This window comes from Oryctolagus cuniculus, chromosome 1, assembly GCF_051225735.1.
Source record: "Oryctolagus cuniculus isolate XC-2025 breed Fujian yellow rabbit chromosome 1, ASM5122573v1, whole genome shotgun sequence".
Lineage (NCBI taxonomy): Eukaryota > Metazoa > Chordata > Mammalia > Lagomorpha > Leporidae > Oryctolagus > Oryctolagus cuniculus.
In genome coordinates, this window is record NC_142867.1 from 61,550,382 (window position 1) to 61,564,786 (window position 14,405).

The 14,405-nt window shown below is 38.5% G+C and overlaps 2 protein-coding genes across 2 annotated transcripts; one reads left to right on the forward strand and one right to left on the reverse strand.

The window, feature by feature from the left end:
• Positions 1–348: 348 nt before the first annotated feature.
• OR51B6 (olfactory receptor family 51 subfamily B member 6) lies at positions 349–1,287 on the reverse strand. Its single transcript, NM_001171455.1, has one exon. It carries the CDS (start codon positions 1,285–1,287, stop codon positions 349–351), a length of 939 nt encoding a protein of 312 aa, NP_001164926.1.
• Positions 1,288–12,547: 11,260 nt separating this feature from the next.
• LOC100350143 (olfactory receptor 51B2-like) lies at positions 12,548–13,483 on the forward strand. Its single transcript, XM_002708744.1, has one exon. The coding sequence runs from the start codon at positions 12,548–12,550 to the stop codon at positions 13,481–13,483; it is 936 nt and encodes a 311-aa protein (XP_002708790.1).
• The last annotated feature ends 922 nt before the right edge of the window (positions 13,484–14,405 follow it).

The following is a 14,405-nucleotide window of genomic DNA, read 5'->3' on the forward strand; positions in this document are numbered from 1 at the left end:
CAGAGCTAGATCTTCCATCTTCTGATTCACTCCCCAAATGAAATGGCCACAGATGGGCCAATCTGAAACCAGGAGTCAGGAGCTTCTTCTGGGTCTCCTATGTGGGCTTCAGGGGCACAAGTACTTGGGACATCTGCTGCTTTCCAAGGCACATTAATAGGGAGTTGAAATGGAAGTAGAACATCTGGGACTCAAACCGGTGCCAATATGGGCAGTGTTGATGTTATTTTAAGTAAAAAAGGAATTGATGGGTTTCCATTGAAATGTCTTTTCCTACTTGTTCTTACCAAAAAAGTGTCAGTTCATCCAGGTTCCTTGAGTTGTTCCTCAGAGGGCAGTGAGTCAAAGTCATGCTTCAGAAAAAGGCAGAGAAAATAAGCGAAGTATGCCACTCTGGATTTGCTTGGTTTTAATGCTATAGATGATAGGGTTCATAAAAGGGGGGAAAAGAAAGTAGATGTAGCTCATTGTAATGTGGACCACGTGAGGAGCATGCTTTCCAAACCTATGAATAAATGTCAGACCAACCACAGTGATGTAGAAGACCAAGATGCAACAGATATGGGAAACACATGTGTTGAGGGCTTTGGCTCTTTCTTCTCCAGAAGCAATGCCCATGACAGTCTTGAGAATCAAAATATAGGAGAAAAAGATGATGAGGAAATCCAATAAAACCATTGCAAATACAACCACAACTGGATAGAGACGATTAAAGGTGATGTCAGCACAAGCTAGCTTGATGACATCTTGATGTAGACAGAAAGCATGGGAGAGTACATGGGATCGACAATAGGGAAACCAGTGCAGGCGAATGATGATTGGCATAATTGATAGGCCAGCTCTTGTTAATACTCCCACTCCAATCTTCATTACCCGAGTGTCAGTGAGGATGGACGTGTATCTTAAAGGGCTGCGGATAGCAATGAAACGATCATAAGCCATTGCCAATAAGACACCTGACTCCACAATAGAGAGTGTATGGATAAAGTAGGCCTGAGAGAAGCAGGCCCCATGGCCAATCTCCCTGTAATTTAACCACAGGACACCCAGCACTGTTGGCATTGTAATCAGAGTCACTCCAAGATCTGTAGCTGCCAACATAGCTAAAAAATAGTACATGGGTTCATGGAGAGTGTGATCATCCCTAATGAGGTAGAGAAGGGTGCCATTGCCAAGGAGTATGGAAATGTAAGCCACCACCAATGGGATAGAGATCCAGTGATGTGCCTTCTCCATGCCAGGAAAGCCAGTAAGCATGAATGGGGAGGCAGTGTTGTTCAACCTCATTGCCAGTCTTAAAAAAAGTAAAATATTCCTTTCAGGTAATGTAATAGGGATGAGCTATTTAGATGTTGCTTCTTGAGAATGGTACCGGTCAGAAGATGTTTACCAGTCTTGAGTTCAGTGACAGCAAGGATAATAATTTAGTCATTCCTTCTTGACTTCTAGGTAGAGGAGAATAGGATGTAAAAGGAGCAACTTCCACACACTATTACAAGTTTACTATTCATAAGGTTATTGGAGAATACACTAGTGATACACTAATGAATGCAGAATAGAGCTTGTTAATGTCTATGTAAATCATACAACTCAGAAAATGAATACAAAATTGAAGAAGAAATGACTATATTTGAACAGTTTGGTAGTTTGGGGACTCACAGAGTGTTTCTCATGCTGCTCCTCATCATGACTGGTGGTACTGAGGGTAAATGTGAAAGTTTCCCAGAGTATGTGAGACTTGGCAGATCATAGAAACCAAATTCTAAACAGTGTAAATTGAGCAGATATGGCAAATCATCCTGTGGCAAAGCAAGCCAGATGTGAATATACAAGCACAAAAGAGTAATAAAATGGACTCAGTTAACTTAAGTTATTGAGTTATGTTCAATATGTCTGAATATATGTCTAGAGGAATTTGGTAGATGACAATATAATATGAGTGATGTGTCTATCTCTAAAACACATAAACTTGTATGCTAGGTATCATTGTAAAACCTTATTATAAGAATTCAAAATTTCACACTACAGATACAAAAATGAGCCATAAAATATGGATTTTATTAAGATTTTAATGATGCTACTTGATAGTACTTTGATAACAAACTGCTGTTGCGTGTTACCTATTTGCAGAAGCAAAGATAAAAATTGATTATTTAAGCAAACTCAAGGAGAACATTTCTTACAAATATGGAGTCAAATGGAATTTAACAAAATTGGGAAGGCTCTGTGATTCATTAGAGTTCTAAGATACTCTCTGGTGCTAGCAGTTAACTTCTGGGAATGAATAAAATGTGTATTGATGACATCAGCAAAGAAAAATGGGATTGCCTTCTACTATGTTTAATATGTTCTACACATCTCACATGCTGTGAAAAGAATAACTTGGCATGAATTTATACATGATGAACAGAGCCTGTTTTTACCAAGGGAAAAAAAATTTCCAAAATTATTTTTTGGACTCTCATGTTCAAAAGAATTGAAGTTTTAGCTCTGCTACCTTCTACTTCTGCCTGTTAGTGAGTGGCTCAGAAAATGCATAGTTTATTCAGTGTTAAAAAAGTAGGAATGGCAAAAAAAAATTGTGTGTCTTTACTTAAGGTCTATAATATGCTATCATGAAGAAGAATATATAATAAATTTATTACTACAACCAATTAACTAATTCATTTATCACCCCACATAGTTACTTTTTTTTGAATGAGAAAACTTTATTCAATATTAGTAACAGGCAAATCTTAATAAATCTGGAAGGAGGGTAATACATAGTTTTAATCTAATGCATTATTTTAAACATATAACGGATGAGTGAAAAGAAAAAGAAAAAAGTAGAGTGGGAGGTCTAGACCAGGAAAGTAGGACTGAAAGATAGATGTAAGGAATACATAATTGCTGCATATTCTTCATTTCCTTGTGTTTTGGAGTGGGGCACTGCGAGCATCTTGTTTTTAATAGAATCTTTGTAGTAGCCCATTTCTCTCATTTTATATTCATACTGGTTATGAATGTCTAAGGCAATCCATAAATCAAGGATTAAGTCGTCTTGATACTTTATAGATTATGAAGATTTCAGGTATGGGTGAAATTTTTGTAGTATTGAGAGTACAATCTAGTGTTCTGCCTCTCTTCTGTTTTCATAAATAAAAAGCTATTATTTTTACTTTGTTCACTCCAAGCTGCCTTTGCGGTACGTGTGATTATCAGTGAATTCTGGAGGGGTAAAAATCTAGGACTTTTACCTCATCTCTGCAGTCACTCATCTACCTCGCTTTCTGTCTTAGAGTGGACTTGGGTTTTCATCACTGAAGAGCTGCCATGTAACGGAGGGCTCCTTGCAGACACCCCAGAGAGAGCCTACTCAGCCTTTCACACCTTCTTTCACCTTCCCTTGGGCCCTACCCCACATTTTTACCAATATTGTCTCCTGCATCCCAAGTCATTTTTTCTTCCTTCTATGTTGTTCCTTACTCCTTCTTTTGGATAGCTCAAACTTGTAATTCATCCTTCTGCTTACTTCATGGCTTCCCAAGACTCCATTCAAGGCCCTACTCTCAATTATTATTTATATAGTGCTTACCTCATAACCTGTACTCCTTTTCAAAGTCATAGACTGATTAGTTTGCATACATACACAAACTGATTCTCTGACCATCTTAAATTTCTGGCTTTCAGAAAATTCTCAGATCCTGGTGTACATAGATAGATTGATACATCATATCTAGTGACCAATTGACTCTGAATAATATCTGTGAATCCCCAGTGCATGGAAAGGTCCTGAGGGCTGTTATAAGAGATATGGAAAGAAGAAACTATCCTATTTTTAATTTAGGGGCATTGGGTGCCTAATATGCACTGTGAAATTTCAAGGTGCCGAGATTTCTGAATCACTAGTCTTGTTCTAGAAATAAACACATCTGAGGTTTCTTCCAAGATTACTTTTGACTTAGTTTATAGATCTCATGATCAGGTAGTCAACTTTCCCCAGAAAATGTTTGAAACTGTCAATGATAACAGAGTTACACTTCCTTGTAAGGCTGAAAAAGATTCTATATGTGGAGCTTATCTGGTCTTTTAGGGAAACAATACCACAGGGAAAATGGAAGTCAGTCAGAGAAGGTTTAAAATTCAGACAGGAAGAGAGAAAGAAGTATATACATATAATTCCCCTAATCCACCCTCCTATTTGCTCCCATACTTTTCTTTGCCTTGTTTGTTCTAAAAGTCTATTCTTGGCCTTATTCTGTAAATCCGAGAAGGGACCCCTTTAAGAATCCATGTTTTAGAGAAGTCACAGAGTCTTTAGGATCTATGGCTGTTAGATCCACTTCCTCTTGGCAGATAATACTAATACTGATCTATTGCTGAGAACCAGCTGCCTACTCCCTGCCTTGCTCTGTCCTAGTGCCCATAGACAGACTCATAGGGGAGACTTATTAGATATCCTCACTGACCTGAACTTTTCTTCTCTTCCATTCTTAGTGTCATATCATGAGTCTTGGATCTTTAACCTTGTGAAGGATTTGATCATATCAGTATCTTTGCTGCACAAAAGCCCGGCTGGGAGGAACATTTATTTTAGGAGCTCCTCCCCAGGGAACATTTTTGATGTAAGCCACTCACTGCCCCTCCCTTTACTTTCCTCCTTCCTTGTTTCCCTTCCTTCTTTGCACATTCAACCTTGGGATTGGAAGTTTTCACAGGAATCTCTAAAACTTGTCTGTCTTAGCTTTTACTTGAAAGCTGTTACTTGGAGTATGATTTGTATCTATCAGAATAGGGAAGCACAAAAAGAATATGTAGAGATCTAGACTGAAACAGAGTTCTTGGGGAAAAACTTTTCAGCTGTCTTTAAAAACTCTCAAACCTTGTCCCTAAAACGAGGAATGGGTGAAAATGAAAGGGCAGCAGGGCATCAGTTTTAGTGAAGTAGAAGAGTTTCTCTCATCCCACTGCCTTTCCCCAAGTCTTCATGTCTGACCGCAGCCAATGTGAACCCAGTATGCTGTCTCTTTGAACTTAGTAACGGGAAAGAGGGGCTATCCTTCTAAGTCCTTTGTCTCCATTATCCTTCTACCTACAACCTCTGTGGATAGGAAAAGGATAGGAGTCATTTTAAATCAAGTTACAGGTAAAATACAGAGGGTAGGAATCATAATGCCAAGGGCCTGGATATTGTGGTTCTAAATCTTACTCTCTTTTCTGTAGAAAAATGGAAACACAGCATACATCTGGTTATCAGCATATGTTGGAACTTGAGTACTTTGTTTACACTGTAGCTCTGGCTCCAACTGTGCCACTTTGGGAAACTTTTTTCGTCTCATTATACTTTATGTTCCTAATCTAAAATGCATGTGATAATTGACATTGCATAAAGTTGTTGTGAGGTTTAAGTACTTAAAATGATGCTCAACATTTATTTAATAAACACTTAGTTAACATCAGCTATTGTCATCTTTTTCATGCTTATACTCTTTTTAAATAGCCAGATTTATGCATTCACAGATGACATATCCACCTTTTGACAACATTCTTGCCATAGGTTACATTCTATGGAAGTAGATGCTAGATCACATTTGGGGATGAAATGTTTTCATTAGAGATCAACACCTCTGGAAAAAGAAAAAGAAGGACGAAAGGACCAGCTCTCTGGAACCCTTCCTCACTTAGTCACCATTTGTGAGCTGCCTCAAGGATGGCATGACCTTGGGCAAAGGGAATCACTGTAGCTGTGGGAGTTACCATATCATCTGAGAAGAGAAAGCTATCTGCTGACCACACTCAAAAGAGTTTTGCAGGAAGTCTCCTTGAGGGGAAATCTGGTCTTTATATCTGGATGTCTGCAACAATTTCCCTCTAAATAACCTATATTTAGAGGTCATTTCCAAAGGACTTTTAGATTCATGTTGCAATGTAATTTCAGTTATTACCATTTCAGACCAGCAGGCAATTTGAACTTATACTCAGATAATATCTGCAGGGTTTCACTGGTTACCAAAAGCACATGGTTCCTAAATTTCATAAGAGCTTATGCTTATAGAGTTTCACTACACTTTTTGTATGCACATAAAATTATTTGAATGATTTTTTTAACTTCATATGATAATAATTATGCATCCTAAGTTCCAAAAATATATACAAAAAGGTCCTGTGGATGTTTATCCCAGTTTTTTTTTTTTCTAGTGATAACATCTCCAGGGGCTGGCATTGTGGTGCAGTGGGTTAAGCCACTGCCTGCAATACCAGCATCCCACGTGTGTACTGGTTTGAGTCCCAGCTGCTCCACTTCCAATCTAGCTCCCTGTTGTTGCTCCTGGGAAAGCAGTGGAAGATGGCCCAAATGCTTGGGCCCCTGCACCCACATGGGAGACGTGGATTAAGCTACTGGATTTGGACTGCCCCAGCTCCAGCAATTGTGGCCCTTTAGGACAAGGGCAAATGGATGGAAGATCTCTCTAAAATAAATCTCCAATAACTGAAGTACAATATGTGAGCCAGCAAATTCATATTGGTGTGTTCCACAGAGACTATTCTAATTTCACCAGTTTTACTTTCAGTCATTTGTGTTCTATGCAATTTTATTTTATCTACTTATTTGTAAGATTTATTTTATTAACTTGAAAGGCAGGGTTATAGGGGAAGGTGGAGAGACTTTCTATCCATGGGTTCACTCCTGAAATGGCCCCAATGAACAGAGATGGACCAGGCCAAAGTCAGGAGCCAGCAACTCTATTCATGTTGCCCATGTTAGTGGCAGGGACCCATTTATTTAAACCATCTTCCACTGCTTCCCCAGGCACATTAGCAGGAGCTGAACTGGAAGTGGAGCAGTCAGGATTTGAACTATCATTCATGGGATGCTGGCATCATGGGCAGTGGCTTAACCAACTGTGTCACAATGTCAGCCTTTCTATGCAACTTTTATTACATCCATAGATTCATATAAATATCACCATTACCAAAAAATGGACCAGTTCTTCTCCACAAAGCTCTCACATGCCACTCCTTCATAATTATAATCACCCCCCATTTTTAATCCCTAGCAACTGCTAATATGTTCCACATATCTTGTTATTTCAAGAAAATTACATAAATTAAATCATTGTTCTTTTTCTCTTAGAATTTTTTTATGTGTATCCATTTGTTGTATGCATTAACAGTTTGTCCCTGGGGCCAGTAACAGGCAAGGAGATTCCTGTGAGGATTAGCAAGAAAACTAAAAGTATTATAATTTATTAGACTAAAGTGATGGGTGTAGTGGACTGATACAATATGCTATAAGTATGTTTGCTGTATCTCTAGGAAAAGAGAAAAGTTCTGATAGATGAACATATAATGGAAGACAGCAATGACTATGCAGATGATGGGTTCATGTTTGGTACTAGAAATGTCTGTTTGGATTTTGTCATATGGAATCTTGTTTAGCTTCTTTTCACTCTGAAGCGGGCTCTGGGAAACCAAGAGAAAATATATCATTGGAATTCCAAAGACAAGTCAAGAAGAAATTTCACCTGAAAGCACCTGGGAAAGATTGGGTGCTTGGAGTGTATGTAGAAGAAAAAAAGACTTCTCACAGGTGAGGAGCCATAAAGACAGACTCTCTGGCTCCACATATATACAGCTGCCACCTACAAGATAATGAGCTCAATACCTTATCTCAAAAAAGTGATTTAAGAATGTGGGGAGGTTAATTAAATGCTCCATCTCCTTCATAGGAGAGATTAAGGTAGAAAAGATATTTCCTAATATCTCTGTTAGCTATTAAAGAGAAACATCTAAGATGCTTTCCTCACTGATAACTTGAGGGAATGAGTCTTTTAGCAGATTTTGGGAAGCAGCCATATGATTTGCGTCTTCAGGCAGACACAGTAACCTTGCTGCTCACCATGAACAACCAAGCTATGGTCAATGTGGTGAGAGGGAAATATTCAGCACGCCCAGAAGGAGGCACTAGGAGACTTCTCTGTACATTGTCCAGAGAGAGATGGAGAATGAGGAAGGGAAGGACATCAATGGCCACAACTTTGGAGGTGAGTATAGACCCCATCCTGAAACTGGTACCATGCAGGAAAAGATCTGGGCCTGAGTACCTGGGATCATCCATTCCCAAAGATATCAATATGGTTGATCCTCCCAGATGTCTCCTCCCCTTTCTAGGGGACAGATAGAGAAACACTCTTTGTACACCAGACTTTAAAAACATGAGTCAGAGACAGATTGTGGCTGTAAATGATATAAGTTCATCCACTTTTCTACATGTCCAGTTACAGACTCCAAGTCTTGCATCCAGACATTGTAGCTTCTTTCCTTTCTTTTGAACTTTCCTTGGCTTTTGTTTCTTCCTTCATGTTTTTTTTTTCTTTTTCTTCTTCTTCTACAATGAAAATTATAAAACACTGATGAAAGAAATAATCAAGGACACAAAAAATGGGAAGACGTTTCTTTTTTCTTTCTTTCTTTTTTTTTTTTTTTTTTTTGACAGGCAGAGTTAGACAGTGAGAGAAACAGAGAAAGAGAGAAAAGCCTTCCTTCCGTTGGTTCACCCCTCAAATGGCCGTCACAGCCAGCACGCTGCGCCGATCCGAAGCCAGGAGCCAGGTGTTTCCTCCTGGTCTCCCATGCGGGTGCAGGGCCCAAGCACTTGGGCCACCCTCCACTGCCTTCCTGGGCCACAGCAGAAAGCTGGACTGGAAGAGGAGCAACTGGGGCAGAATCTGGCCCCCCGACCAGGATTAGAACCCAGGGTGCCAGTGCCGCAGGCAGAGGATTAGCCTAGTGAGCCGCGGCGCCAGCCTGAAACCATAGTATTTTAATAAATGTTGTTGGCGAAACTGTATATACATATATAAAAAATGAAATTGTATCTCTACTTATTCATTTCTTGACATTTTTGTGGGTAGTGATTTTTTGGATAATACTCCAGAAGCACAGGCCATAAAAGTAGACAAATGGGATAATATCAAACTAAGAACCATTTGCACAACAAAATAAACCCTCAAAAGAATCAAGAGGCATCTGACAGAAGAGGAAAATATTTGCAAGCTACTTATTCAACAAAGAATTAGTATTCAAAATATATCAGGAACTTGAAAAAATTCAGCAAAGAACAATAAATTCAGTTAATAAATGGGCAAAGGACTAAATATTTCTCAAAAGAAGAAATAGAAATGTCCAGCAAGTATACTTAAAAATGATCTATATCACCTGCCATCAGAAAAGTGCAAATCAAAATCACAGTGAGATACCACCCTACATGTGTTAAAATGGCTATTATAAAAAATACAGAAAGTAACACATGCTGACAAAATGTAGAAAAAGAACTCTCATCCACTCTTGGGGGAATGTAAATTAGCACAGCCATTATGGAAAATGGCTTTGAAAATAGAAAGAACTGATAAAGGATTAATAACCGTAATATATAAAGAGCTTAAGAAGCTCAACAACAACAAAACAAACAGCTCAATTAAGAAATGGGCAAAGGACTTAAACATGTTTTTCAAAATCCAAATGACCAACAGACACATGAAAAAATGCTGGATCACTAGATGTCAGGGAAATGCAAATCATGTGAAACCACAATCAGGTTTCACCTAATTCCAGTTAGAATGGCTTTCATGCAGAAATCATACAGAGGGTGTGAGGAAAATGTACGCTAATCCACAGGTGTGGAATCCACTGGTGGTGGGAATGTAAACTGGTAAAGCAACAATGGGAGACACTATGGAGATTTCTCAGAAATCTGAATATAGACTATCATATGAACCAATCATCCCACTCCTGGGAATTTACCCAAGGGAAATGAAATCAGCATATGAAAGAGTTCTCTGTACCCCCATGTTTATTGCAGCTCAATTCACATTAGCTAAGATATGAAATAAACTGAAATGTCTGTCAACTAAAGACTGAATAAAGAAATTATGGGATATGTACACCATGGAATATTACACAGCTGTAAAAATGAAATCCTTTTGTTTGCAATAAAATGGATGAACAGGAAAACATCATTGTTAGTGAAATAAGCCAGTCCTGAAAGGACAAATACCATATGCTTTCCCTGATCTGTATAAACTAATAGCGCACCTAAAAGATAATCTATAGAAGTGAAATTGACACCGTAAAGTGCTACGACTTTCATTGCCATGAGTTATGTCTACTTTCTCTTTCCTCCACTCATGAAACACATTATTTATAGCATCAAAACAAAGCAGACTCAGAGGAGCATAATTCATCAGTTTTCTGAGCACAGTAGGGTTTATCCAATATCATAGAATCTTGAGATCCTCAGAATTTCTTGGCCTTTTGAATAATTGGAAGAGACCTCAGTATTATGCTCAATTTCTCTTTTATCAGAGTTAGATTTTAATTTCACATAAAATTATTTAATGAAAAGAACAGGTCCATCTCAATGATGGGCAATGATCTTAATATGAACAAATAAGTTTTTTTTTTTTTTTTTTAAATATAAGATGCATTGTGGTACAGGAGGTTAAGTCACTGCTTGGTCTCCTTCATCGCATATTGCAGTGTTGGTGCAAGTCCCAGCTACTCCACACTTTCAGTTTTGCTCCCTGATAATATGCCTGGGAAGCAGAGGATAATGGTTCAAGTACTTAGGTTCCTGCCGCCCTCATGGGAGACCTGGATAGAGTTACTATCTCTTAGCTTCAACCTGATCCAGCTCTTGTTGTTGCAGGCACTTGAAAAATGAACCAATGAATGGAAAAATCTCTTCATGTGTCTTTCCTTCTATTTCTGTCACTATAACTTTCAAATAAATAAATAAATAAATCTTTTCAAAATATATAAGATGGGGGCCGGCACTGTGGCGCAGTGGGTTAACACCCTGGCCTGAAGCGCTGGCATCCCATATGGGCACCGGTTCGAGACCCGGCTACTCCACTTAGAATCCAGCTCTCTGCTGTGGCCTGGGAAAGCAATAGAAGATGGCCCAAGTCCTTGGGCTCCTGCACCAGCGTGGGAGACCCAGAAGAAACTTCTGGCTCCTGGCTTCAGATGGGTACAGCTCTGGCCATTGCAGCCAACTGGGGAGTGAACCATCAGACGGAACACCTCTCTCTCTCCCCTTCTCTCTCTCCCTCTCCTCTCTCTCTCCCTCTCCTCTCGCTGTGTAACTCTGACTTTCAAACAAATAAATAAATCTTTAAATATATATATATGTGTGTGTGTGTGTGTGTGTGTGTATATATATATATATATATATATATATAAAATGCCCTCCATTCACTTAACTCTTAATAGGCTCATTTAGGTTCCAATAAATTAGAACTGATTATTCTAAACAAACAGTAAAGACAAACTTGCAATTGGAACTCACAAAGTTAAGGCCCAATAAAGGTGTTTGAGATTCCTGAGAGCAACTGGAGTTCCTTCAACCTTTGGGACAACGGGCAGGCCAGACTTAGGTCAAGTAAACACTGATGCTGCAGATCCTGGGGGTCACATATTTAAGTCCTGGCATCCTCACACCTGCGTGTATTTGAGTTTGCAGTTTTTATCACTCATTTCCTTGGGGACACTTAAAAGCCCTGAGGCCGTTAGTGAATTGACAAGCTCCTCCCATTGAGAGGAGAAAGGCAAGGATGACAGAGTGGTCTAAACAGAGTTTCTAAACGATGAAATTCTCAGGGGGAGGTGGGCAGGTGATTTCTAGATACATAAACTCTCCAACCTTGCTTCTTAAACAGTCTTTGAGAAGAAAGTGGCAGGAACATATCCCTATTCCTGCAACTGGATTATGAAATGAGTGAGTGCTGGGAAAAGAAATATGGAATAATTCCTGTTTCTTCTGATGTAACATACAGTCAAGAGAAGACAGGTCTTTAGAAGTCTGAATGGCAGAGCATGTTCCTTGTGGGGTGACCAACATCTACAGGACAGACTTGTTCATCTCAGCAAATGGGTCACAGCAGGTTTGGAGTTCTTAATGATTCATGGATGGGCTTCAGGAAAAGTGAAAGCTTTTAGGTGAAATGTGACATCATTTACTCTTATTTTTCTCAATGAATAGTATACAACTTTCACCAGAATTTCATTTACATTGATATTCAATTTAAAACTAAACCAAAAAAACTTTTCCAACAGAAGCTGTCTTTATCATGATTTTTAAAAACAAAATTAAAATCAGGTATAATCATACCAAAATATCTGCAAAAAAACTAAATGATCACCTAGCTAATCAAAATTATCTACTTGTAATATTTGTTATGTTATTGTTATTGCTTCATACATCTTCCAGGATATGTATAACAGTGAAGCATGATGCTATTAAAATATTATCTTCAATTGAAAATATTAGCCGTTACTTAATGTACACAGCTTAGGAAAAGGTCTCATTCCTCATACCTAGAGTAGCCTATTCTGTACTACTCATCTACAAGAAAATATTTATAGGCATATGTCAATTAGTTATCCCTATGTATAATGTGATGGAGGCTGCAGCCATACATTCCTGCGTAGAGGCAGTGAAAACTGAAAAGGATGAATCTTGAGGTTTATACTATATGTAAATCTGCTCTCAACCTGTGGATACACTATGTGGCTCAATGTGAGTTCTGCGCCCTTCTTGCTGACTGGCTTCCCAGGTCTGGAGGCAGCTCATCACTGGATCTCCATTCCTTTTTTTGCCATCTATGTCTCTGTGCTTCTTGGCAATGGTGTGCTCCTCTACCTCATCAAGGATGACCACAATCTCCACGAACCCATGTACTACTTCCTCGCCATGCTGGCAGGCACAGACCTCATGGTAACACTGACAACAATGCCTACCGTGATGGGTGTCTTATGGCTGAATCATAGGGAGACGAGCCACGGGGCCTGCTTCTTGCAGGCCTACTTCATTCACTCTCTTTCCATTGTAGAATCTGGTATCTTGCTTGCCATGGCCTATGACCGTTTTATTGCCATCTGCACTCCTCTAAGGTACAGTTCTATCCTTACTCACTCCCAAGTAATAAAGATAGGACTTGGAGTACTGATGAGGGGCTTTCTGTCCCTTGTGCCCCCAATTCTACCTCTCTATTGGTTCCCATATTGTCGTTCTCATGTTCTTTCCCATGCTTTTTGCCTCCACCAGGATGTCATGAAACTCGCCTGTGCTGATATAACATTTAACCGCATATACCCAGTGGTTCTGGTTGCTTTGACTTTCTTCCTAGATGTTCTGATCATCGTCTTTTCTTATATCTTGATCCTTAAGACAGTTATGGGCATTGCCTCTGGAGAGGAGCGAGCAAAGGCTCTCAACACATGTGTCTCCCATATTAGCTGTGTCCTGGTTTTTTACATCACTGTGATTGGCCTGACCTTCATCCATAGGTTTGGGAAACATGCGCCACATGTGGTCCACATTACCATGAGCTATGTCTACTTTCTCTTTCCTCCATTCATGAACCCCATTATATACAGCATCAAGACGAAACAGATTCAAAAGAGCATTATTTGCTTATTTTCTGGGCAAAATAGAACTTGAAACATTATTATAAAGTTTTAAATTTTCATTATTTGGGAGGATTTTCCCATTATTGGGAAGAAATTTTTGTTTTATACCCAGTTAATTTTTTCAGAGTTAAATTAAATTTTAACTATGACATAAAGAAATGTAATGAGCATGAATTACATAGTTATCTTCTATATATGTATTTGTTATATATTCTAAGCATAATTCACCTATTTTCTGTGCACAGTAGGGCTTGATTTATTATTATAGAATCTTGAAATCTTTAAAATTTCTCAGTCCTTTGTGTGATAGGAATAGTCGTCAGTTTTCTACCCAATGTCTCTTTTATCACAGACAGACTTTAATTTTATGTAAAATTACAAGCTAACTTGAGCAGTTTTGCAGTGAATATATCTATCTAGTAATTGTATCAATAAGAATGTGGGTAAGTAGATACGGATATATCCATATATATGCATATAAAGAGATATCTATCTATTTTTTTTCTATCTAACTCTCTACCTACCTCTTCACTGAGAGACTTAGGAAAGTATTATGTTAAATTATGTTAATGAATTTTGAGATAAAAGAAATAGATAAATACCCCTTTAAACAGGAAATGCAGCACAATTCAGACATCTTGTATCTATGAGAAGTGAAAGTTCCATTTCAGATTAAGTTAAGTGGCCTGTCTGGATCAACCACAACCTGCATAAGAAAAAATATGCAATTACAGATGAATTTCATGGTATTATAAGGAAAATTAGAGCAAGAGGGTTGGATTCCATGAAACTCCACTGTTTCAAAAGTACACTATTTCAAGGCAGGGTTTTGTTTGCAAATGCTACAATGCATTACAATTATGAAACACTACAATGGTACAATTTCCCTGAATTCATGAATTTGTCATTCATTCATTTTGTGACTTTTCTTTATCCTGTAAGTAATTGTAAAA

What these genes read in the sequence shown, in the direction of transcription:
- OR51B6 (NM_001171455.1), bottom strand. Translation starts at nt 1,287, where the DNA reads ATGAGGTTGAACAACACTGCCTCCCCATTCATGCTTACTGGCTTTCCT.
- LOC100350143 (XM_002708744.1), top strand. Translation starts at nt 12,548, where the DNA reads ATGTGGCTCAATGTGAGTTCTGCGCCCTTCTTGCTGACTGGCTTCCCA.